General features: G+C 33.1%; 2 protein-coding genes across 4 annotated transcripts in view; one reads left to right on the top strand and one right to left on the bottom strand.

Annotated features, from left to right (window-relative positions):
* Positions 1-27,358, top strand: part of kat80 (katanin p80) — a 270,406-nt gene that overhangs the window by 168,943 nt on the left and 74,105 nt on the right. The gene's annotated exons all lie outside the window — the stretch shown is intronic.
* Positions 1,643-11,848, bottom strand: LOC140436159 (ribose-phosphate pyrophosphokinase 2-like). Of its 2 annotated transcripts, none has more exons than XM_072524865.1 (4): positions 11,625-11,848; positions 9,709-10,325; positions 5,705-5,902; positions 1,643-1,919 (listed from the first exon to the last, which is right to left on the bottom strand). In XM_072524865.1, exons 1-4 carry the CDS (start codon positions 11,671-11,673, stop codon positions 1,692-1,694), a joined length of 1,092 nt encoding a protein of 363 aa, XP_072380966.1. In that variant the 5' UTR covers positions 11,674-11,848; the 3' UTR covers positions 1,643-1,691. The 2 variants fall into 2 exon arrangements, with proteins under 2 accessions (XP_072380966.1, XP_072380967.1); XM_072524866.1 differs by lacking the exon at positions 11,625-11,848 and adding an exon at positions 10,543-10,570 and having other exon boundaries at positions 1,644-1,919.

The raw sequence follows: 27,358 nt of genomic DNA, 5'->3' as shown, positions 1-27,358 counted from the left end.
CCAGACGGGCATTTCCTCCTTCCCCACAGTCTGACTCACGCCTATCTAACTCATACAGTGTGACCCACTTCTCTAGCTCTAACTTCCAGCATCTTTCACACTTACCCTTGCCGCTGGTCCAGCTGTCTTTTTTCCTCTTCCTTTTTCTTGATCACTGTAACAAAATTCACACCTGTCTCTCTCTCCATTCTGTTCCTTTCCACTATCCATCTGCTGCAATCTAACATCGTATGTGTTACAGTGTCCGAGTATCCACAGTATAGGCATTCATCTGTGTCAGCCTTTCCGAACCTAGAGAAGTAGGCCCTAAAACATCCGTGTCCTGTGAGGACCTGCGACAGGAAATAATCCAGTTGCCTATGGCGACAGTCCACCCAATATCTTATCTTCGGCATCAGGTTTTATGGTCACCTAGAACGTATAAATCCTCAAGAATGATCAAGATGAACAAGCCAGGTAAAAAAGATTTGCAACAAGCGAAAATTCCACCTGGTTACCTCTAAGATTGTCAAGGTCTAAGAGATAAGGTGAAATCTACTAAAAACCTTATCTCTCTCACTATCTCAGCTCAGAATTCTGTTTGCAGAATTAGAAAATCATCCAAACATGATCCTGCCAGAGCTAATAAGATATGATGCGTTCCTTTGATGGAAGCACAAAAGACCAAAACAGCAAATCCTGGCAAACACATTAAGTCTAGGTAATACGTAGTTCCACCAACAGAAGAATCCCCAGCACGCAGCCCTGGAAATTTTAATAATTGATGTTTATTTTCAGGACAACCTTCAAAAAAAAATAATAATAAATAAATAAAGGCTTTGGCCACCAACAAAATAAAAAAATACTAACAAAAAGGCGACAGCCATTCAAAAAAAAAATTGACAAAACCCCAAAAACTGGGCAGGAAGGGTCGCCGAATTGGGCGTAGCCTTATCTCAGCTTCTCGGCCCGCTAGCAAGTGGTCACAACAAAGGACAGAGGAACAGTCCGTAAAAATAAAAACCTACTGGCAGAAGAGGAAAACTCGGTCATGAGAAGGATGAAAACATGTTCATGGTCCTTAGTAGGCCGCGTCAGCAAAAAAATATACAATATAATTTACATATCCCTACCATTTTTGGATAGATAGATAGATAACCCATAGGATTGGTACAGCAAAAACTACAACAGCTACATACTGAGGATGGAGTTAGCATTAAAAGTTTTGTTGACGAAAATTTTGAAACCGGTTCTTTTTCTTCGAAAGCCGTTTGTTAATAAGAAGGGTGGCGCCTCACTGGCGCCAAATTTCGCCAATTGAAAAATTTCTAATTGACCAGGAACGAACTCAGCAACTCAGGCCATTCGGCTTGGTAAGTCAGTAACTAACCACTGAGCTATGGCAGCCACAACTTCTGGTTCTAAAAATATATTTATTATGTCAATTGCGAATTGAACTTTCTAACTACCTATGGTTTTATATTTATTTAATGATTCCAAATTAGACTTACCTTTGTGTATTTGAGTTATATATTATATATATATATATATATATATATATATATATATATATATATATATATATATATTATATTATATTATATTATATTATAGTCAAGTAGGCCGAATTTCATATATTTATTATGAGTTTCTTATCTATTAGGAGTTATTTAAACATATTTTTTTGTAAAACGTTTTATTCTGTACATATCTTAATAAGGTACATTACAAAACAAATAGGAAACGGATTCACCATTGTGAGTTCTCCGTACAGCTTCCCCGAAGATTCTAGAAATGTCCATACATTCCAGCTTGGAACAGAGCTTCATATTTTCCTCTTGCGGTATTGTATTAGTAACTACGACTTGTTCAAAAGGAGCTGCTTCTAACCTGGAAAGAGCTGGTCCTGACAAAATTCCATGAGTCAAGATGGCATAGACCTAAAAATAATAAAGTAATAAGTGAGATATGGAGTATTTTACAACTATTATCGTATATACACAGCGTCGCAAATGTCATATGAAGCATAGCATGGCTAAAGTAGAACTGGGGGAGCCATGTGGCCAGAATGAATGACCGGAGGACCCAAAAAATTACAGTGTGGAGACCACAAGCAGATAGAAGAAGCAAATGTAGATCATGTATACGATAAATAGACGACGCCGACGTCTAAAGAATCGCTGGGAATCAAATGCATGAATCTCAAAAGCGACAGAACTGGAAGAAATTAGGAGAGGCCTATATTCCACATTGGACACAGCAAGCTGTATGATGATGATGATGGTCGTATATACAGAAGAGTGAAGATAATAGTTTATAACAAAGCAGTGAGCATAATTATTTTTTTAAAATAAGAAAAATCTGGTTTAATATTATGTCTATGAAATTTAGAAATCGTTTTCTCTACTTAAATAGAATCAGCAAATCAATTAGCAAATAGGTTAATTAACTTACTTAAATTAAAACAAGTGAATGAATTAAGTTAAAAATCTTGCTTGAAGATTAGTCCAGTAGACAGAGATTTGATCTCTAAAAACGAGACATGACCTAAGAAAAGATGCAAAAAAGTTTACCACTCCTACACCCGGGCTTCCCTCTAAAACCCCCTTCTTTGGGGTGAAACGGAAAATATCAATTTATCAAGAATTTTGACAAAAATATTTATTAGCACTTTTTCTGTAGAATGAACCTTTCTTTCAGAAGCAATGCTTGAAGTGAGCGGAAATGACGGTTACGTGCGTGAAATTTTTTAAATAAAATTTGTATCGACTCGATGGTAAAAATTCGATCAGAGTGTCCTGTCGACAACAATTAAAATGCATTTTAAAAGTGAAAAGTGCAGCTTTCGTACGCAATTTTTCCATTTTGCTGCAAATGAAATGAGTTTCTATAAAGCTGTTAAATAAATATACGTTGCGCGATTTTTGACATTTTTTACGATTCTCATGAGGTCGATAAAAGTTATTATTTTCATTGACAGGTCGCTGTGGAATTTCTATTTTTAGAACCTAGTCTTTCAAATCTATAACATTTTGATGATGAAATTTTGATTTTTAGTTTCGGTAAGAAATATGAGGAATTTGAAATGCGTTGAAACACAAAGACAGCATTGGGTGGAACTTGTAGCTGAAGTTATGGAGTTTTGAAAAACGTACTTCTGTAATCGAACAGTATCAGTTTTAAACGTTTTAGATCGTTAGTAAATACGAAAGGCTCCGGGACTCGATGGAATACCACCAGAAGCGGTGAAACGCATTGACAGTATGGAGCCGACGTGGCTTTTGGAACATGAATGCACTGCTTGAAACTCAGCGATTTACGGCAAATTGGAAGATCTCGAGGGTCGTGTTACTCCCCAAGGGGGAGACAAGTATCGACCTGTTTGCCTTCTATCGTGCATAGGTAAATTATACGAGAGGCAGGCGGGCTGTCACCCAGGCAGTATGGTTTCAGAAAGAACAGGAGCACGGTGGATGCGCTGATGGAAGTCTTCCGGGAGTTACGCGGGGTGGGCGTTAACCAATCCTACGGTTGTTTGTCGTCCGGAATGCTTTCAACAAATTAAAATGAAAATTAATGATAGTTAAAATGATAATTAAAATGAAAGGAGGTAATGAAGGCTCTACGAGAGAGAATGAGTCCGATGTACTTGATGAATTTGGTGTCCGACTATTTGTCAGAGAGGAAAATGGTGGTAAAAAAAGGAGTAGTGGTTGACGTGACGGCTGGAGTGCCGCAGGGGTCGGTCTTACAACAATACGGAGAGGGTGTAACCCCTTTCGCATTTGCGGACGACCTCTCTATGCTGGTAGTGGCGCGGGACAGGAAAGACCTTATCTTTGTTGCACAGCGTACATGCAGCCAAGTCGAGGAATGGATAAAAATGCATGAGCTAGAACTGGCTGCGGGTGAGACCGAGGCTATAGTTCTCAAAGGACCAAGGAAAAGGAAAGGGATAACATTTGAATGTGCAGGAAAGAGAGTAGTTCCAAAGAAATCCGTGAAGTATTTTGGGTTGACTCGGTCAAAACGGAAAGGAGGGGGGAGCACGTAAAGGCGGTGACTCAAAGAGCTGCGGTGAGATCCGCCGCATTGGGGGGATCATACCTAACATCGGAGGGCCCAAAACTGAGAGGAGGGGCCTTTCATTCTGTGCAATAGATTGTCCTCTACGCTGTGCCTGTCTGGAGTACCGCAGTTTTAACAAAGGCGTACAGAAAGCAGCTCACCCGAGCAGATAGGAAGAGTCATTGAGGGTGGTGTGTGCATACAGAACAGTCTCTGCCGAGACGTTGTGAGTTATCACCGGGTGTATTCCGATGCACGTGCTAGTGAAGGAAAGAGGAAGAATATACGAGAGAAGAAATGAAGACACACCAACAGATCGTTTAAAAAAAGAAGAAAATGAGAGGTCCATAATGGGGAGTCAAGAGGAATGGGACGAGATGAGAAGGGTGGTGCAGTGGACGAAGTCGTTGATTCCTAATCTGAGAAGATGGATGGATTGTGAGCACCGGCGTTTGGATTACTTCCTGGCACAGATGCTCACAGGACATCACACAGGTTGCTTCAGGGCATACCTTTACAGATTTGGAAAGGCAGAAAATGCCAAATGCCTGTATTGTAAAATATCGGACACTGTCTCACACACTCTATTGGTATGCGATAGATGGATAGGTGAGAGGAGCCTGCTTGAGAGAGAGCTAGGCAGTAGGGTGCAATCAGTCACGAAATTGGTGGAGGAGATGCTTAGGTCGTCAGAACGGTGGAGAGCAGTTCAGAAATATGTGAGGAGAACATTGAAGAGAAAGGAACAAGAAGAACGGCGACCCGAAGGAAGGCCCAATAACAAGCAAGAAGATAAGGCAGAATGAGAAAAGTTGAGATTGAAAATGAACAGTGAGAGACAGAGAGAGAGAAGAATTCAGCCATAGTGAGAAAGTGCTAGAATGCGTGAAAATTGTGCGTGAATGAGATCGGGTAAATGCCGTGTTGGTGTTGTGCCCAATCAGGGCGATCCGGCCGGTAATTCACCGCTGAGGAGGGTGTTTTTTTAGCAGGTAGGTCTTTGGCATTGACGGCGATGGCATCCAAACAACCCTTGCGCGCGGCGTAGGATATTATCGTGGCCAGTATGTCCTGCATAACCGAGGCTGGAAGGCGGTTCTGCCCACCTTTTAGGACCAAGGTATGTTTCAAACATTTGGAACACCACCCCCCCCCCTCATTAAAGAAGAGAAAGAAAAAAATATTTTAATAGCCTCATATTTGTTGCCAAAACTCGCACAAACTTTGCTGGGCAAAAATTCCGCAACGTTTATTCATTAATAGTTTTATAGAAACTAAGTTTATTTGCAGCAAAATGTAAAAATTGTGTACTAAAATTCCCTCCTCACCTTTGAAATGCATTTTGATTTTTGTCGATAGGACACACTGATCAAAAGTTATCGAATTTTTACCGTTAAGTTGACACAAATTTTATTTAAAAAATTTATTTCGAGCGCATAACTTACATTCAAAATCATTATTTTACAGAAAAAGTGCTAATAAACATTTTTGTTCAAAATTATCTAGCAAATGTTTTCTGTTTTCCACCCAACAAGGGTGGGTTTTAGCGAGAGCTCGGTGGATAGGAGTCTTTATTGGATATTTTATTGATATCTCCTTTGACATTACAATATCTTTTTCAACTTTCCTCTATACCATATAAAAATATTACTCTTACCTTACTAGCACCAGCATTGATGAGTTTATCAGCAGCGGTACAAATCGTCCCACAGGTGTCTGCCATATCATCCACCAAAATTGCAATTTTATCTTTTACATCCCCGACCAATACCATCGAAGCAATTTCATTGGCACGCTTCCTTTCTTTGTGAATTAAAGCAAATTCAACATTCAATTTATCGGCTATCGAAGTGACCTAAAAGATAAAAAAATGTGATTGAATTTTTTTGTTTTTTAATTAAAATTTTAATTATGAATATTAAAAAAAAAAGAATTGCAATATGCTACAAATAATGTGGCATTATTAAATAGTATCTATGTTAAAGGTATGCTATACGATACGAGAAGAAAGAAGATTACTTATAATGTATCTAATTATTTTTGGCATCTAATTTTGAAGTTTCAAAATAAAAAACGCAGCAGTATATTCCAAAATAACAAAAGTAATTGCTTGCACATTTGATGGATTTGCTTCTAAAGATGAGAGAGAAAGACAAATTCCTACTAATTATACAATATCGTATATGTACTGTAGAATAAATACTGTATAAATATCGACTGTAAGATTATATAAAATTATTGATTAGATTATATGAAACTATCTCTAATAAATGAGGCTACTATAAGTAAATTAACAGTTTTAAAAATAATCTATTAGTTTAGAAATAGGATACTATATATTATAGTAAGAGAATCAAAGGTGGCGTCCGTAGCTCAGAGGCTATGGTACTGGCTTATCAAGCCGGTCGAACCGGGCTCGATCTCCGCCACAGAAACCCGAAATTTTTCAATTTGTAATTTAATTGAGCCGCAACGGTTTACGAATGAAAGATGTGCAGTAAGTCAATTGGCTGCGATATACCCAGTTATAACAACAAACGACTTCCGAAAAAAGAAAATGCGAATCATAAGAGGGAATCTACTTAAGAAACTAGAAGGTAATAAATTTGCCAATCATGTATGTTTCACGACGTAAGAATACTTCAACTTAGCAGATGTATGTAACGACCATAACCTAGTATGATGTAAAATAAGAATGTAATATAATACTTCACACCTAAGAGAGCGGCGCCATCACAAACTAAAATCAGAGTCGAAGGACTAAATACGGAATCCACGGATTATTTATACAGAAAAAGAAGACTCGAGAAAATTGCCGAGGATGAAATATTAGAAAACGATAACATCGAGGAAAGCTGGGAAAAACTCAAAAATAACATAATTAACAAGCAATAGAATCACTTGGAGAGAGGAAAGTAACGAACAATAACATATCAAAAAGAAAACCCCATGGTTTAGAGAGGAAGTGAAGATAAAATGTGTAGACAAGAAGAAAACCTTTTTACTATACAGAACACAACAAATACAACAGGCATACAACCACTATAAACTAGTTAGACAAATAAAAAGGAAACACCGGCAGAGCTTCTCAAAACAGATGGAACACGACTTCTACGGAACATAAAAATAAATATGGAGAATGGTCAGAGGACAAAGAAAAGAGATGAACGAACTAATAAAAACGAAACACATTCACAAGAAAACATGTGCAGACTACTTTCTCTATTTGGTAGAGGTGACAACAAACAAAGAAATAAATATTGAGGAGGAGAAGAGGCAAAGGAAGGAATCATTAACAAAATTAAAAAATAGAAAATCACCAGGAGAGGACAAAATACCGAACGAACTCCTATAGTACGAATGACCAGATATGACCAAGCAATTATTAAAACTAATCCAAAAGAATAATAAAACAAAACAGAATTCCTCAAGAATGGAGATCAAGCATCCTAATACCTCTCTTCAAAAAGAGAGACCAGTGGACTGCCGGAGTGATGACGTAGATTTTATTGACATCTGACATCTGTCAGTTTCACTTTCCAAACAAACCTTGTTTAGTGTGGATAATTTGTATTTTTCGTGATTTTTTCATTTTTTTACAGAATCTTTCCGCTTTTTGCAATATCTAAGTATTGTAATAGTTACTACAACAATTTTACAAGGTTGTGTAAATAATAAAGAATGTTGTTTTATAAAAATAGCAATAAAATGCATGTATCAATAAAGTAAGGTTAGAATTTCTTTAATTTAAACTTTTAAACTATATTTCATAGAAATAGAACACTGAATTATGATGGTATTATCGTAAAAACACTATACTTAAAAGAAAAAGTAGCAGAGGAAGCCAAATGTTAACTTTATAATAGAAATTAAAAAGTCTTGAGATTGGGCATTTCTGCTTTTGTTTGGAAAGTAATAATAACAATATGGCCGCCGTGACGTCACACTCCGGTTGTCCATTCGAATCGGAAAATTACAGAAGAATTAATTTATTAAACACAACACTAAAACTAACAACCAAAGTGATAACAAATAAACTAAATAAAATTATAGCACTAGCAGAAGAACAACAAAGTTTTAGGTCGAGAAGATCATGCACCGACGCTAAGTATATTAATGAGGCAAGTGCAAGAGAAATCATTAGAAATCAACAAATTGGCATATCTATGTCTCGTGGACCTTAAGAATGCACTTGACCGGGTAAAATCCAAGGACATTATCCCCGCAGGGTTGAAAATATCTACCAAAACAACACAATAAAAGTAAAAATAGAAGAAGCACTAACTGACATAATTGAAGCTGGCATTGGGATAAGACAGGGGGATTCCCTGGGTCTATTGTTCAACTTGATTATGGATGTAAAAGTAAGAACTAAAAAGGATACCATGCGAGAAAAACAACTTAAAATAATCTACTACGCAGACGACGCAATACTACTCTCTCAAAATAAAGAGTATTGACAACTTATGTTGCGCCAATTTAATATAACCGCCAGAAAATTTAATATGTTAATTTCCCCAAATAAGACAAAATGTATGATTATAGCAGCAAATTTACTAAGATGTAAATTGGAGCTGGAAGGTCAGATAATAGAACAATTAATGGAGTTTAAATATCTAGGCAATACAATATCTAGCTACAAAAAGGTCGAAACAGAAGTGGAAGATCAAGTGAATAGAGCAAACAGAGCCGCAGAGGACAAAAAAGATGTTAGAAGCAGAAAAGATGAAAACACTTAGAACAATTGATGGTTTAAACACTATGGGACAGAGCTACAAGTACCTATATACGACGTAGATGCAAGGTGGAGAACATCAGGAACTGGGTAATAAATAGAAGAGTATAATGGATCACATAAGCTTAATAACAACAAATAGGGTAGTAAAAAGACGGCAAGAGATGGTTCCCCAATAGGATGATGATCGGTAGGAAGACCACGAAAACGATGGAACCGAAACTTAGTATAGACACATTGAAAAAAAGACATGTTTACATAAAAAGAAGTATAACTCTTATTCAAAAGTACAAAAACTACAAATTTTTTTTTAAATTAGTAATGAATAACTCAAATATAGTCCTTACAAATATTTACGAAGTACTAAAAAATTTGACGTTAACCAATGAGTAAACCGTCAAGCACAGAAGCTGTTTGTAATACAGGTTTAATTATTTGCCATTTCTTACTTAACTTATGCTAAGATAAAACACTTCGGTGATACTTGAGTAATTAACTGATGCGTTCAAATTTCTGACTTCAGTCACAGTAGAGATTTGGTGAACCAGGATATAAGAATAAAATATTTCAAATCATTCAATTGTCTATGATACACAAAAACATCGACTTATTTTCTAACCAAATGGAAACTATTGTTATACTTTGTGATTTCTTCGCACTTTGTATGAATGGTATATGAATATATATTGTTATACATTATATTACTACATTATATTTCTAAGAACGCATGATACTAAGCCTACCTGAACGTAGTTGGAGAGGAGGAGTTTTGTCTACCGCTTCGTACCCTTTACCATTTGTTGTCATAACAATAACAAATCCAATTAAGCAAAATACATCAATATATACTATATAATACCTTTTTATCTTATCAATATTTTTATTAGATAATAATAAACTTACAGCAATAAACAAAAAAAACATACCCTTTTTACGCCTCCTGCATCAGGTGAAACTATAATTGAATTTTTCCAATCGTCAATATGTCCTTTAATCCAGGCTAAAACAGCTGGTTCAGCGTACAGATTGTCAACGGGTATATCAAAAAATCCTTGAATCTGCGAAGCATGAAGATCCATGGTAATGATTTGGTCAGCACCAGCAACAGCAATCATATTCGCCACTAATTTAGCCGAGATCGGAGCTCTGCTCTTGTCTTTTTTGTCTTGTCTAGCATAAGGAAAACATGGTATTACTGCCGTAACTCTACTGGACGACGCTATTTTGCATGCGTGAATCATAATAAGAAGTTCCATCAAATTATCGTTCACATTTCCACTTCCCGATTGAACTATATACACATCTTCGCCTCTGACTGATTCGTTGATTTCGACACATGTTTCTAAGTTACTGAACTTCTTCGTTTCAACTTTTCCCAGTTCTATACCCAGAAAATCGACAATTCTCTGAGTTAGTTCTTGGTGAGAGGTTCCACTAAATACTTTAATGTTTGGCATAACTCTTACAAGTTTTGCGGTGGGTAAAGTCAATGGTTCTTTCGATACTGGCATCCTTTTCGACGAAAGGAATGTTAAGGTTCTACCTGAAACGAAAATGGCAAAGACTGGTTCTATTAGTTTTTGAATCTTAACCAGGGCCGGTTTTGAGACAAAGAGTATTCGCTAAAAATTACGCTAACCACTAAAAAGTAAAAATTTTGAAAATGAATATATTATAACATAGTACAATAAGTTGTTATTTCAAAATTCAAAACACAAAATAACTAAAATATTTAGTTGACGTAAACCAATTTATCTAACCAGGTAAATACATTTTACTATCGCCATGATTTTGCTCTCTTCCTTTTTGACTCAACCTCGTTGCAACTAAATTCCATTAAATATTTTATCTCATTTTATCGGTTTAAATCGTTCTTGGAAATATTTGATATCTTCTCTGTGTGAAAAAGTATCTGTCTATTTTCTTCTTTCTTTTTAAATATCCAAACTGTGTCATTTGGCCTTTTTCGATTTAAATGATCTAGAATTGGTTTTCTTATCATTAACTATGCAGTTCTGTATTATTTTATTTTGTATGCCCCTTTTGTAGAAAGTTGAAGTTTTTCTTGATTTCTATTGTCTTTGTTACTATTTCTTTGTTTGGGATTAAACCACAATTGATTGTAGTGAAAATTACTTTTAATATTGTGTACAGATATGACCAAAAACTCACAGTATGGTTTTTATGTATGTAGATAATGTTATCTTCGTATGGCTTCATAAACCAGAAGAGGCATTAAACAAATTTTTATTGGATATCAACCTTAAAGAATCAAATCATTATGATAAAGACCAAAACACCTGCTTTAACGAAAATGCACTTAAGATAATTATCCCATATATCTTTAAAGGTGTACAATACAATAAAATAACATAAAGGTCTAACGAACGTTCAATGCTCAATGTCTCCCTGAGAGATAGAATCAGGAACGAGGAAATTCAAAGAAAAACAAAAGTTGGAGACATTTTAAAAGAACTAAGTAAGATGGCGTGGCCCTGGGCAGGTCTTGAAGCGATGCACACAGAACAAAGTTTGACTAAGAAAATTACATAATGGAGACCAAGAACGACGAAGAGAAGTGCAGAATACACTCAAAAGGAGTGGATACGAATGGAGCAGGAGAGAAATCAGTGGAAGGATATGGAAGAAGACTTTGTGCAGAAATGGATAGATACAGGCTGAAGAAGAAGAAAGGAAGAAAATTATGATTTAAGTTGATGTGAAAATAATACTTATACATCTTTTGATTTTCGATACTAAAAACTTTTTATACTACTCGTAGACTTGTAAACATTTCAGGTAATTAGCGTTTTCAATTACTAAATCATAAAAATAAACTAACCTTGTTTATTTCGTTGTTGTTGTGCTATTCTGAATGCAAGATTACGCATCTGCTCTACTTCTGCTTTAGTACGCTTTATAAAATGTAAATAAATATATTCTCAATAAGGTCCTTTTTGTAGGTTACATGCAAATACTTTCTGACAGTTGCAACTATTTTGAAAAATTCTCTCTAAAACAGATATTTTTTAACTACTGCATAAGACACAACAGATCGGAACTAATGCAAATTGCTTAAAGTAATTCATTTTTAAACTTAATTTTGACTACGTACATAATAATTCAAAATTTTAAATTATCACTGGATTTGTCAGTGTCAAATATATGTCAGTAAAGCTATAATTTTTATTATTATTTTGAAGCCGGTTTATTGTGGCAAGTTAATATTATTTATTATCTTTCACGATACTATTATTAACCACAATATTAGTTGAAAATATGTTTATTTTTCCATTAAAAACAAAGAAAAAGGTAGAATTCGATATATTACTATATAGTTTAAACGGACAATAGAACTTAAAAAACGCATTAAACGGCATATAAACAATGAATAGAATGAAAACTTTTATTTTCACCACTTCCACAAAATTTATTATAATTTATTGCCACTGTGCCTTTCTCAAGTGAACTATGTGTGTCTACACTTTTTAGTACATATTTAACTGAATAAGTTGAGGAGGGGAGAGGTGTTTGTCTTAAGTTGGTCATTCAGAATTATTATATTTGTATTTGTTTATCTGGTAATTTCGATAGATTCTAATAAAGATAGCTTAAGGCCTTTATTTTGAATGTGAACAATTTGAAAATTGGTCATTAAAAGAATGATTATGATCTAGAAGGTGAAGTGCACACGCAGAATCCGTTTTTTTATTATTGTGTTTTGCTATAGGTTTGTTAAAGGCTCTACCAGTTTGACCTCAGTAAGCTTGGATTTGCGGTTGTGGTTCACCTAATTCGCTGTCGAAGAGAAGTGTCCTGATTTCTTGTTGCTTCATATTTGTGAAAATTTCTCATTACTTAATAGAAAGATTACCATGCCCAGTCGAGCTTACACACTGTAAGTTACCATTAAGTACTGTAAGTTCATAAACCCAAATACAAATTTGGTTCCCGTAGGTTGTAGAAATTTCAGTTTTTGTAGAATTGTTGAATAATTATTTTTATCATAAGTGATATTTGTAATTTTTATTTAAGGCTCACTTATTTTAAAATGATTAGATATTCGTGCCTTCAGTGGGGAAATTTTATTCATTCTTGTTCAACCAAAATGACTTTGAACAGAGAAGAATTGAAGGATTGCAGTAAACCGGAATTTGATTTCGGAAAATTGGAAATTAAATCGATATAATGCATCCACGGTTCTTCGAGTTTGGAATGACTGAGAGGACAACCACAGGTTCTACGATCAGTTTATTATCGTAAAATTAGATCTTTTGTCTTGCAATATTATCGACCGCATCTTATTTTGTCATGGATCCAAAATCATAGGGGAGTGAGACTACACTAGTATCAATAACTTATCCAGTGGAATCAGTAATATAATCGTAATATTTAGGTACCACTGCTTTTAATTAAATTGTTATTCTCTGTTCATAAATTGTTGAGAGTACGAAATGTGCCTCAAACTCATAAAACGGTCGTAAACCATAGGCGTTCCTGAGGTGTTTATTCATTAAATAATAATATAATATTTCTTAATACTGTTATATATATAATATTAATAATATTTTAATACTAATATATTTAGCAAAAAAACAATTAAAACTTTCACGGCTAATGTTATGTAATTATATTATATTAATAAAAATAAGAATTTAACCATTAACAATTTTGTAAATAAGAATACCTTATCTCTTTGGATATTTCAATACTAATCTTCGCGTTTAATCACTTTACTAGAAAACCTGGAATTCATATCCGAAGGTACTATTCGTTGCAAGATAATTAGGATGGAATTCCCCAGATTTTTAATAATATAATGGGTATGCTTTGACCACGTGCCTCGTTTGTTCAGTTTATATTCGAAACTTAACTTAAAAGGGTGAAGTTATTACGAACAAAAACACTTTTTTTTTAGTACGTTTTTGATCGCATGTAATTTACGGCTCGTCGGTGTGTCCGCGTCTACGGCAGTAATTAGCGTCTCGAATATTTCTTTTGCGAATTATATGCAGTGCGTGAGTGATTTTTTATTCCATATACCTACGAACATATACGTACCTTTCGCTCGTGCTCGTTTTGTTGGATTGTTTGTGATGGCTTCATCATCAACATCATCAAGTTTTACACCGGTACTGTTGCGTACGGTCAGTAAGTCTGTCTATTCACCAAGAGAGAAGACTATTGTCCTGAATGTTCACGATGCTCTGGTTTCTCAGAATCCCACAAACACTGTTCGCAACATAGTCGAAAGTTGTGCCAACATGACTGGCGTAGGAGAGTCAACTATATATAGGTTCCTATCAGAAAGAAAAAAACACGGTATAGCTAACCCAAACATAAACGAACACTTAAAGAGAGGGAAAAAGCCTATTGAAATTGATGAATTTGCCAAAAATGGTATTCGAAGGAAAATTCATGGATTTTTTTTCAAAAAAGAAATACCAAACCTAAACAAAATTTTACAAGAAGTTAGAGACGACCCGGATTTGCCTCATATCGGACGAACTAAATTGTGGCAAGTTTTAAAAGAATTAAATTTCCGGTGGGAGAAATCAGACCGAAAATCACTTTTGATTGACCAGGAGGAGATAATATGTTGGAGAAGAAATTATCTAAGATCCAAACGAAAATTCTGGGCTGAAGAAAGGCCCATCTTCTACCAGGATAAAACGTGGGTAAACTCAGGTCATACTCTAAAAAAAATTTGGTCAGATAAAAATATATTAAGCTCCAGGCAAGCCTTTATGGAAGGTTGGTCTACTGATATCTCCCCACCTTCTGGTAAAGGCAGTAGATTAATAATTTCTCACATTGGCAGTGAAAAAGGATTTGTTAATCATGGTTTGTTGGAATTTCAGTCCAAAAGCACAAAAGACTATCACGAGGAGATGCCAGCTGATGTTTTCGAAGAGTATTTTGAGCAGATGATTGAACACATACTACCAAATTCAATTATAGTATTAGATAATGCACCTTATCATTCACGACTAGTAGAAAGACTTCCAACGACTGCGTGGAAGAAACAGGATATTCTTGACTGGCTGCGGAATAAGTATCTGCCTTACGAAGATGGAATGGTAAAAGCAGAACTTCTAAAAATTGCCCGGCAACACAAATCTAAGTTCAAGGAATACGTAGTTGACAAAATGGCGGAAAGGCGAAACATTACAGTCCTTAGACTTCCACCCTACCACTGCGAAATAAATCCAATTGAACTCATTTGGGCACAAATGAAAAGTTATGTGGCTAGAAAAATACGTTATATAAAATACAAGCTGTACGTGAATTGTTATACGAGTCTTTACAACATATTACAGAACAAAACTGAAAAGATGCAGTAAGGCATGTAATAGAAGAAAAACAAAAAATGTGGGATCTTGATAACATAATTGATGCGACCGTAGAGACACAACCGCTAATTATTAACCCTCAAGATGACTCGGATTCCGAAGTTGATCCTATTTATTTTGAATTTGAATAGTTTTCTAATCGTAATTATATCGTATAGTATCTAATTGTAATCGTATGGTATTAAAGGGGAAAGGCGCAAAATGTCGCCTGTCAAAATGTTCAATGTGTTTTAAATGTATCCATTTTTTTTTCAAATCCTGAGAAAAGTAAACAGCATTTTTGAAAAATTTAAAGGCAGAATGAAATATTTTTTAGAATAAATAAAAAGTTTCTTTTGTATGCAATATTTTCAATTAAAAATTATACTATATTTTCTGTTTTATTTTCACCCCTGTTACATAACATATTAAAATAAACATTGTAGAAGTTTTCAGGGACTTTCTGCCCTGAGTAATAATGCAATCTTTCATTCTGCGTTTAAATTTTTCAAAAATATTTATTAGTTTTCTCCGGATTCGAAAATAATGCATACATTTAAAACACATTGGAAATTTTGCCAGGCGACATTTGGCGCCTTTTTCCTTAATTAAATAAATGTATTTTTTACAAATGGCAAGAAACTTTTTATTTTTGAATAAAATAAATAAGTTTTATTAAAAAATACAATTTACATAAGTACAATTTAAAAAATATATTTCTTTAGATCAAATAAATGTTTCAATCGTATACTCTACGACACTGGTCGTTCATCTCTAACCATTCAAAATACCCCCGTAATAGGATTATAGGGTATTGTATTACTTCAAATATAAGGTGGGTTAGTCGAAAACGTCGTAAACCGTCAGTTTTAGGTTGGTTTTTACTATTATATCGTATTACCTATCCTTTCTGTATTTCAGTTTTCTAATTAGGGTTAAACTTCTAGTGAGCTATCAACAAATTGTGAACCGACTGTAGGCTCATTAAAGGCGAATATACTTTAATGAAGACATGGTAAAGCCAGAAAGTTCAATTTTGCCTAGAACGTGACAGTGTATATTCGTAATATAAATACCCCCGTAATAGGATTATAGGGTATTGTATTCCTTCAAATATAAGGTGGGTTAGTCGAAAACGTCGTAAACCGTCAGTTTTAGGTTGGTTTTTACTATTATATCGTATTACCTATCCTTTCTGTATTTCAGTTTTCTAATTAGGGTTAAACTTGTAGTGAGCTATCAACAAATTGTGAACCGACTGTAGGCTCATTAAAGGCGAATATACTTTAATGAAGACATGGTAAAGCCAGAAAGTTCAATTTTGCCTAGAACGTGACAGTGTATATTCGATAGGTTAGGGTATGAGTTGGAATTTTACATGAAAGCAGGTCTTCATTAGTATTAATTAAAATTTTAAAATTATTTTTTAGGACTAGATATATAACATCTTATTCAACTAGAAAACTCATTCTCTAACAGATCTAATATGGCAGCAGTCACTGATTTATTATCAGATTTATTCATGACTTCGTCCAATTTACCGTTCTTTCCTTTCTTCCCAACTAGTATTCCTGATTTTTCACCAATTGAACATATATGGAACATAATGTATAAAAGTTTAAGTCAACTTTTAGGCTTAATAACGAATTTGCATCGTCTAAGACCCAAAGTTTAAGTTGAATGGGACTCAATTCCCTAAAAAGGCTTTCATAAAAAATAAGGCTTCCATAATTTTTCTATGGATTCATATTGCTTTTTATTTCTTACAGACTTTTATGCATATGATAACTCAATGATCAATGACCAACTTGTTTTTATTATTTTTAGTTAATTACATTTATTTTAAACAAAAAAATCTTTCTAATACTATTGTCATAGATTATCTCTAAAATTCCCTTCGGCTGGTCAGTTCGATCTAGAATTTTCAAATTAACCTTAGTGGCACTCTGTAGTTCTCGTTGGGTTCGGGATGTAAAGAGACTTCTATTTTAAACATATTGTATACTAAAAGACATTAAGTTTAATTGTCTACGGATTTCCACAGCAGGTACCTGACTATTGAGGTAGATCCATGTCCTTGACAGGCACATATAATTAATTTATAGAAAGGAGGATGTGATAAGGTCATTTATGGATTATATAGGTCGGGAAAAAGTTAAAATAAAACACTTTGATAACCAATGATTATTCTTATTTAAGAATGTCACAAAAAAGTTAGTTTTAATAAAATAAGGAATATGTATTTATCTAAATATTATGTTTATATGGGGTTACACATATTACCACAATTAATTGTAATAAAAATTACATTTCTAAATAACGTTTGACGTTTCAATTTCCACTCCGGAAATCGTCAAAAAAAGAGTATTTTAAAAAATTACGGAAAATGTATAACCAACAAGTTGTTAATATCTATAAAGTTAGTCTTATAGGTTATGTTTTTTTTTAATTGATGGTTGACTTACTTGGCCTCGATTTTGTAGAAAATAGTCAATTGCCTTCTATTGGTTGAAAAGATCTGAGGGTGGTGTTTTCGTACGTTTTTTTTTTTGTATTATTTGTTTGTATAATATGTGTTTACGTAGATTATATCTTTGTGTATTGTGTGTTGCATATGTATTGTGTATAATTGTAGATAATGTCTGTGAATTCCCTTAATCCGCTATTGTTAATTATGTTCTTGTCGTTGACTTCTTCTTGGAAACCAAAGGTAAAGAATTATTGACAACCAAGGCCTGCTACATTCTGCTGTTGCTACACATTTTTAATTAAGTAGGATAAGAGCTGTTTCTTTAACATTTCTCTTTTTTATGTCTATTTCTTTCATGATTATTGATGCATATTTTCATTGTATCACTGAATCACCTGAGATTTGCCAATAATATTGCGTTACCTAATAGCAAAAGGCAGAAAAGAATTGTAGGAAATGCTATCAAACCGTATACAAAGTCCAAAGAAATATGAGCAAAAATAATTCTAGCGAAAACTAAATATCGCAAATTCAATGAAGAAATAAGAAGACGATCAAAAGTAACATATGTAATCCAAAAGATTGCTGTTAAAATGGAACTGGGCAGGATACATAGGAAGAATGGAAGATAACCGTTGGACAAAGCAAATTATTTAATGCCGACCAAGAGCAAATAAGAAAAGTAGTGGCGACCTCAAACCAGATGGACTGATGAGAATAAACAGAAATGAATGGACACACCTAAGAGAGCCTTATATCTGACAATGGATGTTGATAATGATGATTTATTTTCAGTATTTCAGTTTGTCTTTCTTATTTGCTCTCTTATATCTATAAATGACCATATATATCGTTATTTGATTACAATATATTAAATTTTTCACGCTTGAAGGTCAATTCCGTCTTTGTCCTGCCACCCAGTGACAACGTTTTCTTATTCCTTATTATTCTTCCAATTTTCATAGTTGTCCTACTCGACGAAAACTTGTCTGTCTATACTACTTGAAAAGGTAAGAAAATTATTGCAAATTGGCTACAGCCACAGATCAATGACCAAGCCGTCTGTTGTAAGCAGGTTGTACTAAAGCCAGTTGGACTATTTCTACTGGATGTGTATTTTATGTTTGTAGGGTCATTTGGCAGTCTTCAAAAGTGCTTGTTTTCAGGATTAGAAAGTGTCCAGAAAGGATTCTTCCCTGTCCTAATCCAATCTTAATTAGAAATTGTTCAGACATCCTTTCAATTACTTTCAGAATACTTTTGATATCTGCTTGTATCATTTTAACTAACCTTATTAGTTTATTTGAGGCCCCACTGGCTCAACACGTCTTCTTTAATGTCATTTGAAGTATATGGTGTATATAAACGTCACATTTATAACACTTTCTAAGATTTGTGTTAGGTAAAGATCTATGACAGCTTTAGCTTCTTGGCTCACCTGCTATACTTCATCGAAACTGGTTAGTTCGTTTTTTTTGCATCAGCATTACTTGCTTCATCAAGCTCATATATAGCTTAGACTTATATTTGTTTTAATATCATTTTCTTTGCAAAGAGTTTTTTAAAATATTGTGCTCACTTTTGCACTATCTTTTCCTCCCCTGATTATTTGATCTTACTGATCTTTTATCATTTTGGTGTTTGGTTGGAAATACTTCTTTACTTTTCCAGTTCTCTAATAGAAGGGCCTTATATTTCCACTTTATCATAGTTATCTTCTTAACACGAATCTACTAATACAGACAATTCTTCGTCAACAATATAAGTTTCATTATATATTAGATATACAATGTCTCTCCTACTTCTAAAATAAGTCTTTTTACCTTTTCTTTTTCAAGAAGTTCAGCGTCTATCAGGTATACTATTACCTTTACATTGTTATCATTAAGATCTACCGTTCTATCGTTTTAAGTTGGCAGTAACGAATTCACAACCAATTCTTTTGTTTCTGATAAGAATGTTATTTTATGACATGTTCTGTAATTATTTTAACATAATTTTATTTAAGTGTTCATGTATATGTGTTTTAAAGTGTTTTAAATATGTATTTGTTAAATAACGTTTTTTAAAAACAATTTTGGATAGTTTTCGCCATCATTCGTAAGGGGTCAAATGAGTTGCTCATTTGATAAACATCACGACAACTAACCCCAATTAGTGTAAGATGCAAAATAATTATTTTTCCGTATTTTGTACTAATTTTGTTTATTGTAGCACCCTGATGATGCAAATAAAGATTTGCGACAGCTTGGTAGACTAAAAAGAGTACTGCTTTGTCCTATCTTCCGCTGCACACCCAAATATTTGAGTTTTGTATACATATATATATATATATATATATATATATATATATATATATATATATATATATATATATATAAGTAGTTTTGGTTTTTTGAAAAATCATTGTTTTGGCGACGTTATATATATATATATATATATATATATATATATATATATATATATATATATATATATATATATATATATATATATATATATATATATATATTATTGTGATATTTTAAGTCTTGATGCGCCAAGCAATAATTAGCTAATTAATTTTTTTGATTAATTAAAATTATTTAAATGATATGATTATGACTCTATCACAATTTTTAATTCTTTTATCTCAGGGTTAAATTCGTGCTTCAATATCTATGCTATTACATGTGAAAGGTAAGGTCCAGAGAATACCGGAATAATAAAAAACACATATGATCTAACACTATATATTGAAATAAAAATAATGAAATAATTCACACTCAAAAGTTTTCAATAAACAAATCTCATATAAGGATTCTCAAAATTTTGTTCTCCGTACGTGAACAATCAAAATTTATGGTACAAACAATATTAATTGAAATCTCAAAATTCCGAACTATTCTAACTCTCCTAATCAAAATATTTATATCCTTTCTAAATTTAGTGTAAAAATTGTGTTATCAATAAAAGAAAAAACTGTAGAAAACAAAATATCTCTCTCTGATGATGAGTGGTCCAAATCCTTGTTCCTTGTAGACTATATTATCTCCTCTCAACCGCTCCCTATGTAATCAGCAATCTTACACAGATTGTTGCAAGTATATCGTCCTTAATGATCTCCTTCAAAAGCACAAATCATTCAAATTATGATAGCCTTTCTCCTCTCGATAAACTGAATCTCTCGTTGGCCCGAGTGAAAAATGACTCTTGGAATATCTTCTCTTTACGATAAACTGAATCTCTCGTTGGCCTGAACAGTGACTCTTGGAATATAAGTAGAGAAATATGACTTACAATATTTTGCTGCTTCAGCCTCTGTCAGATACACTAACTCCACAAAAACTCACCAACATTCAACACTACTGCTTGCTACATTTCAGAAACCGCCAGAGAACAGTCCCTGTTCCTCTTACAGATTTGGAAAACCAACTGCCTATCTTTTCTCTCTCCTCAATCTCGCTAAACTTTTTCCTACATACTTATCCCACCTTTTTCAATCTCCGCCAATCACAACTCGTCACAATTCCCCCATTTTTTCATTTCGATAACAAACAAATTTTTACCTATACTTATAAATTTCCTAAAACTTATTTACAAATAATATTTTTCTATAATTCTTAAAAACTAACAAAAACCACTTTCTATAATCCCTTCTATTGTCTTTAATCACTGCATTAATGTATTTTGAAAAACCCCGTTCAATTGTCTGTGGCTTTCACTTAAACTTATGCGGGTCACTCAAGTATAACAAAGAAATAATTTATGCAAAGCTTACACTATGTTTAGTACAGGAAATCCAAGGATTTAATAACTTTCCTTCTCCGAAATGTTTGTTGGATATTATCCTACTTATCTGAATTATTTTAATGTTTTTGAACTTTGAAATATTTTTAAACAAACCAATATTTTTCTTGATTTTACATATCATAACAAATCCCCGCCATTTGATCTGCCGAAAACTCTCTGTTAAATTTTAAAAATGACAAAAGTTTTCTAGGATCAAATTATTTCAATATGTTATTAAAATCTACTTATGATACTGACAAATGTCGTGAATGTTAAAATACCCCGTATATTGCCTGTCTTTATACGGGATTGGATATATTTTCGTTTTAAATTTTTCCAAGTATTTTCCCTTAGAAGAAAGTTCATAATTTTTAACCACTTGATTTACTTTATTAACAAAATCTCCATGGTTTCCTAAAATCTTCTCTATTTCCTTCTCCATGTTTTTTCCACAATTTATTTTTCTTTCATCCACCTTTTGTTCACATGTGTTCACTGTCCATAATACTTCTTCACAAAATTCTGGATTCTCGTCCATCAGTGCCATTTTTTTCTTCTGTTTTCTTTTTATCCTCTAATTCCCTTTGGTATTCCGAGCACCATGTTTCTATTCCTTTCATTTCTCTGATGATACCTTCTTTTTCTTCCTGCTTCCATTCTGTTTTAACGTCGGTTGCCAACAATTCTTCTGTACCTTCTATTTCCTGTTTTTCTCTGGTCTCCATCTTATTTTCCTGCTTTCTTTTCGAACTCTTCTTCTTTTTCTTCCTTCTCTTTTTCTTTTCTGTTAGATCTTGTTCTTGTATTTTCGGTTTATCCTCTACAGTCATATCGATTTCTTTGTGTTTTTCCTGTGCATTGATCCTTCCAGAATTTGTTTTCCTATCTGTTTGCTTTTCTTCTCCTGTGTTGTCTGGTTCTGCTCTGATTTCCAGTTTATTTTCCGAAAAATTTATGGTGATATCTTTTTTCCTCAATTCATCAACTCCCGCTATCATATCATGATTTAAATCTTCAATCACCACACATTTCATAATATGGAATTTGTTTCCCACTCTTATCTGTACTCCCAAGCCTTCGTTTACTGTCGTCAAATTTTTATTGTTTGCACCCACTAAATCAACCCTAGGAATCTTATACACAAATCTGTCCAAATTTAATTCTTTTACTAGTTTTTTATTGATTAGCGATATCTCCGATCCAGAATCAATCACAATTTTAATCGCTTTATGTTTTATAAATGCATCTAAAAATATTAGATTAGAATTAGAAATTTGTCTGTCGTTTCCTATTGCTACATGATTCATCTCTCTTCTGTTTTGTCGTTGGAATCTCTGATTATTTCTATCGTCCCTTTGTTCGTTCGTATTCCTATTCGGAGGATTTTGTGCATCTCTATTCCTGTTGTGATTTTCATTTGTTCTATTTTGTGTATCATTCCGGTTATCGTAATTTTGTTGTCTATTGTAATTATTGTAATTTCTCGGCCTATATTCGTTTGTTGATCTGGGATGTCGGTTTCTCTGGTCATAATTTGATGAATACCTTCTTTCCGGTCCATTATATTGGTCATGTTGTCTTCTATTTCTCATTTCTTTTCTTTTCGCTTCTTTTAATTGAAGGAATTGGCACAAACTATCAATATCTTGATAGTTTCTCAAAATCACGTGATCTTCCAACGTTTCCTCAAAATGTCTGCTGATCATTTCTACCAGCTGTTCGGTAGAATATTTGTATTCTAGATATTTTGAATTGTTATATATCTGCAAAGCATATCTTTCTTCAGATATTCCCATTTTTTCGTGATATTTTCCATTCTGTAGCTCTTGGTTGATTTCTCTCTGTTTATTTTTCCCCCAGAAATAGTTGAGAAATTTATTTTCAAAATCTGTCCAATTTTCAAACTCATCTTCCTTGCTTTCATACCATAACGCTGCTCCTTCTTTCAAATGGTTTCTAATTGTTTCTTTGCAATCGTCAAAATATCTAATATGTTGTAATTTGGTTTTCAAATTTTTAACAAACGGTACTGGGTGTGTTTTCCGAATATCCCCGCCAAATTGTATTTTCGACTCGCTTGTTCCATGGATGATAACTTCTTTTCTCTCTACCCCTCTTAGTTCAATTTCTGCCATTTGTTTTTCATTTTGCTTTAATCTTCTTTCTATTTCCTTCCTGTCTTCTTGTAGCGCCATTTCAAATTTTTCTTCTAACTGTTCTAATTCTTTTTTCTGTACAGTCTTAATATCTTTCATTTTAGTTTCTATTTCTTCTCTCTGCATCTCTAGTTTCCTCTCTGTTTCTTCTCTGACTTTTTCTAAACAGACTTTTACCTCATTTTCATATTTGTCAAAACGCTTTTCCATTTTTCTATCATTTTCTTCTAATTTTTGTTCTATTGCTAGCCTTGTTTCCCGTTGGTTTTCTTCCATTGTCTGTTTTGTTTCTTGTTGATTTCTATCAATTTTCTTTGATGTTTCAATTTGGTTTTTCTCTATTGTTTGTGTCTGTATTTGCATCATTGCTAATAATTTTTCCAGCATCCCTGTTTCTTTTCTTTCCCCCATTATTGTAGCATTTCCTTCATTATCCGATCCTTCATCAATAATTGTTTCCTCTTCTCTGTTATCCTCCTTCCTTTCTTGCATTTTGCTTTGACTCCTTGTGGTCGACATGTTGTTTCTTTTCGTTACTGTTTTTGTCCCCGCCAAATGTGAAATTTTACAACACTCTATATGTTTCAGAACACGACAATATTTCTCCCCAAATGTATTAAATTTTCACGACAAATATCAAATATGCAATCAGTAAAATTCAAATAATTCAAAATAAATATCAAATGTACGATTGGTAAAGAAAATAAAATCAAATAATTCAATAGCAGTAAATATCCACTAACTACGATCAATCAATAAATCAAATTTATATTCCCTGGAAAAATTGTCAAAATACTTTCAAATTCAAATTCCCTCAATGTTGTATGTTTTTATCTCTGGATCACCTGTACTTATTCCAGATCTCTTTCCCTTCCTTCAAATGTAAAGCTGCGATATTTTCAAGCCCCACGTTTTGGAAGCCAGTTATTGTGATATTTTAAGTCTTGATGCGCCAAGCAATAATTAGCTAATTAATTTTTTTGATTAATTAAAATTATTTAAATGATATGATTATGACTCTATCACAATTTTTAATTCTTTTATCTCAGGGTTAAATTCGTGCTTCAATATCTATGCTATTACATGTGAAAGGTAAGGTCCAGAGAATACCGGAATAATAAAAAACACATATGATCTAACACTATATATTGAAATAAAAATAATGAAATAATTCACACTCAAAAGTTTTCAATAAACAAATCTCATATAAGGATTCTCAAAATTTTGTTCTCCGTACGTGAACAATCAAAATTTATGGTACAAACAATATTAATTGAAATCTCAAAATTCCGAACTATTCTAACTCTCCTAATCAAAATATTTATATCCTTTCTAAATTTAGTGTAAAAATTGTGTTATCAATAAAAGAAAAACCTGTAGAAAACAAAATATCTCTCTCTGATGATGAGTGGTCCAAATCCTTGTTCCTTGTAGACTATATTATCTCCTCTCAACCGCTCCCTATGTAATCAGCAATCTTACACAGATTGTTGCAAGTATATCGTCCTTAATGATCTCCTTCAAAAGCACAAATCATTCAAATTATGATAGCCTTTCTCCTCTCGATAAACTGAATCTCTCGTTGGCCCGAGTGAAAAATGACTCTTGGAATATCTTCTCTTTACGATAAACTGAATCTCTCGTTGGCCTGAACAGTGACTCTTGGAATATAAGTAGAGAAATATGACTTACAATATTTTGCTGCTTCAGCTTCTGTCAGATACACTAACTCCACAAAAACTCACCAACATTCAACACTACTGCTTGCTACATTTCAGAAACCGCCAGAGAACAATCCCTGTTCCTCTTACAGATTTGGAAAACCAACTGCCTATCTTTTCTCTCTCCTCAATCTCGCTAAACTTTTTCCTACATACTTATCCCACCTTTTTCAATCTCCGCCAATCACAACTCGTCATAATTCCCCCATTTTTTCATTTCGATAACAAACAAATTTTTACCTATACTTATAAATTTCCTAAAACTTATTTACAAATAATATTTTTCTATAATTCTTAAAAACTAACAAAAACCACTTTCTATAATCCCTTCTATTGTCTTTAATCACTGCATTAATGTATTTTGAAAAACCCCGTTCAATTGTCTGTGGCTTTCACTTAAACTTATGCGGGTCACTCAAGTATAACAAAGAAATAATTTATGCAAAGCTTACACTATGTTTAGTACAGGAAATCCAAGGATTTAATAACTTTCCTTCTCCGAAATGTTTGTTGGATATTATCCTACTTATCTGAATTATTTTAATGTTTTTGAACTTTGAAATATTTTTAAACAAACCAATATTTTTCTTGATTTTACATATCATAACAATATATATATATATATATATATATATATATATATATATATATATATATATATATATATATACATATATATATACATATATATATATATATATATATATATATATATATATATGTATGTATATATATACATATATATATATATATATATATATATATATATATATATATATATATATATATATATATATATATATATATATATATATAGTTGTTTGCGCCGCAAACAATTATCTTAGACTTTTTGTACAACCGGCAACAGTGTGCGTGTCTTGGACCAGGAGTGCGCGCACCGAGGAGACGACAGAGAGATCGAGACTAGACATCAACCAGAAAAGCCGTTGGCAGTTTCGGTAAAAACAATAAATTCGTGCAAGAAACAGTTTTCATTCTACAAAAGACGATCATATTTTTGTTTAAACAGCATTAAAGCCAGTGTTTTACAGTCCACCGTAGTTTTAATTTTGCCTAGTTACAATACAATAAACACAATGTATTAAACAATATTAGATTATATTTGGCAATATTTTTTTACATATATGTATTTGAAACCGTAGTAGATACGTATTACAGTATTAATAAATATTACTTAGAAATATTGTTAACTTTAAACCGTTATTATTTACATTATTACTCATTATTACTCACTGAAACTTCACGATGTTAAATAGAAGAATATATGAATAAGAATATATTTTTTTTGAATTTTTTTAAATCAAAATGGAAAAAATTTTCACGATAGGTTTGTGGCCGAGCCGACGCGACGTCAGTACCAGAATATGTCTAAACAAAAATTTTATTTTTAAATCTGTCTTGAATGGGTATAAAATCTATTTAGTTTTTGACGATATTCAATTCACTATGTTGCGGGGACTCCTGGGTAGTGTAGAATCTACAGTGTGGAAACTTAAACCAAGTATTCGTTATTATGCAATTGTATTAATGTATAACACACTCATTGTGTTCTCTCAAATCATGCTCACCAAACACCATTTTCGATTCCGTCTTTTCCTGTTTTAGCGTTAAAATCACCTAACACTATAGTTGATGAGTTATAGAATTATCACAGATACAATGGTAGAAATAATGTCGCCACAATAGCAATGAATAAATAAATATCCAAAAAATGTAATAAAACGGACAAACGGAGAAGAATTCAGCACTATTAAAACAAATTTAATAGACAAATACTTCAGTGTAAAGTATTTAATTAAACCTCTTCGAGCCCCTTTATTAAATCGTTCGCCCACCTTAGTCGCCAATATTATGCAGGAGTAAACTTTCAATTGAAAAATCAATAACGGTCCAAAAGCAAGGGGGAGATCATACAGGCGTACATAGCCTACTTTATAGTTTAACAATAATTACACCTTTACGATTATCCCCCAATAATCGTAGGCAGCCAGGCATGAAACAATCGCTGTTACATCGCATTCGATCGCAGCAAGCACTGACGCGGATACTTGGAGATAATTGAAAGCGTCCTTTATTGTTAAGGAAAGTTTATCAGTTTGGAAGAC

Source organism: Diabrotica undecimpunctata, chromosome 3 (genome assembly GCF_040954645.1).
Source record: "Diabrotica undecimpunctata isolate CICGRU chromosome 3, icDiaUnde3, whole genome shotgun sequence".
Taxonomy (NCBI): domain Eukaryota; kingdom Metazoa; phylum Arthropoda; class Insecta; order Coleoptera; family Chrysomelidae; genus Diabrotica; species Diabrotica undecimpunctata.
The sequence above is the reverse complement of the archived record's forward strand: the minus strand, read 5'-3'. Positions and strand labels throughout refer to the sequence as shown.

Excerpts from the sequence above, each read along its gene's own strand:
- LOC140436159 (XM_072524865.1), bottom strand. The coding sequence starts at position 11,673 with ATGCGTAATCTTGCATTCAGAATAGCACAACAACAACGAAATAAACAA. Across the intron at positions 5,903-9,708 it reads ATGCAGGAGGCGTAAAAAGG|GTCACTTCGATAGCCGATAA; the intron begins GTATGTTTTTTT and ends TTTATCTTTTAG. Across the intron at positions 1,920-5,704 it reads TCAATGCTGGTGCTAGTAAG|GTCTATGCCATCTTGACTCA; the intron begins GTAAGAGTAATA and ends TATTATTTTTAG.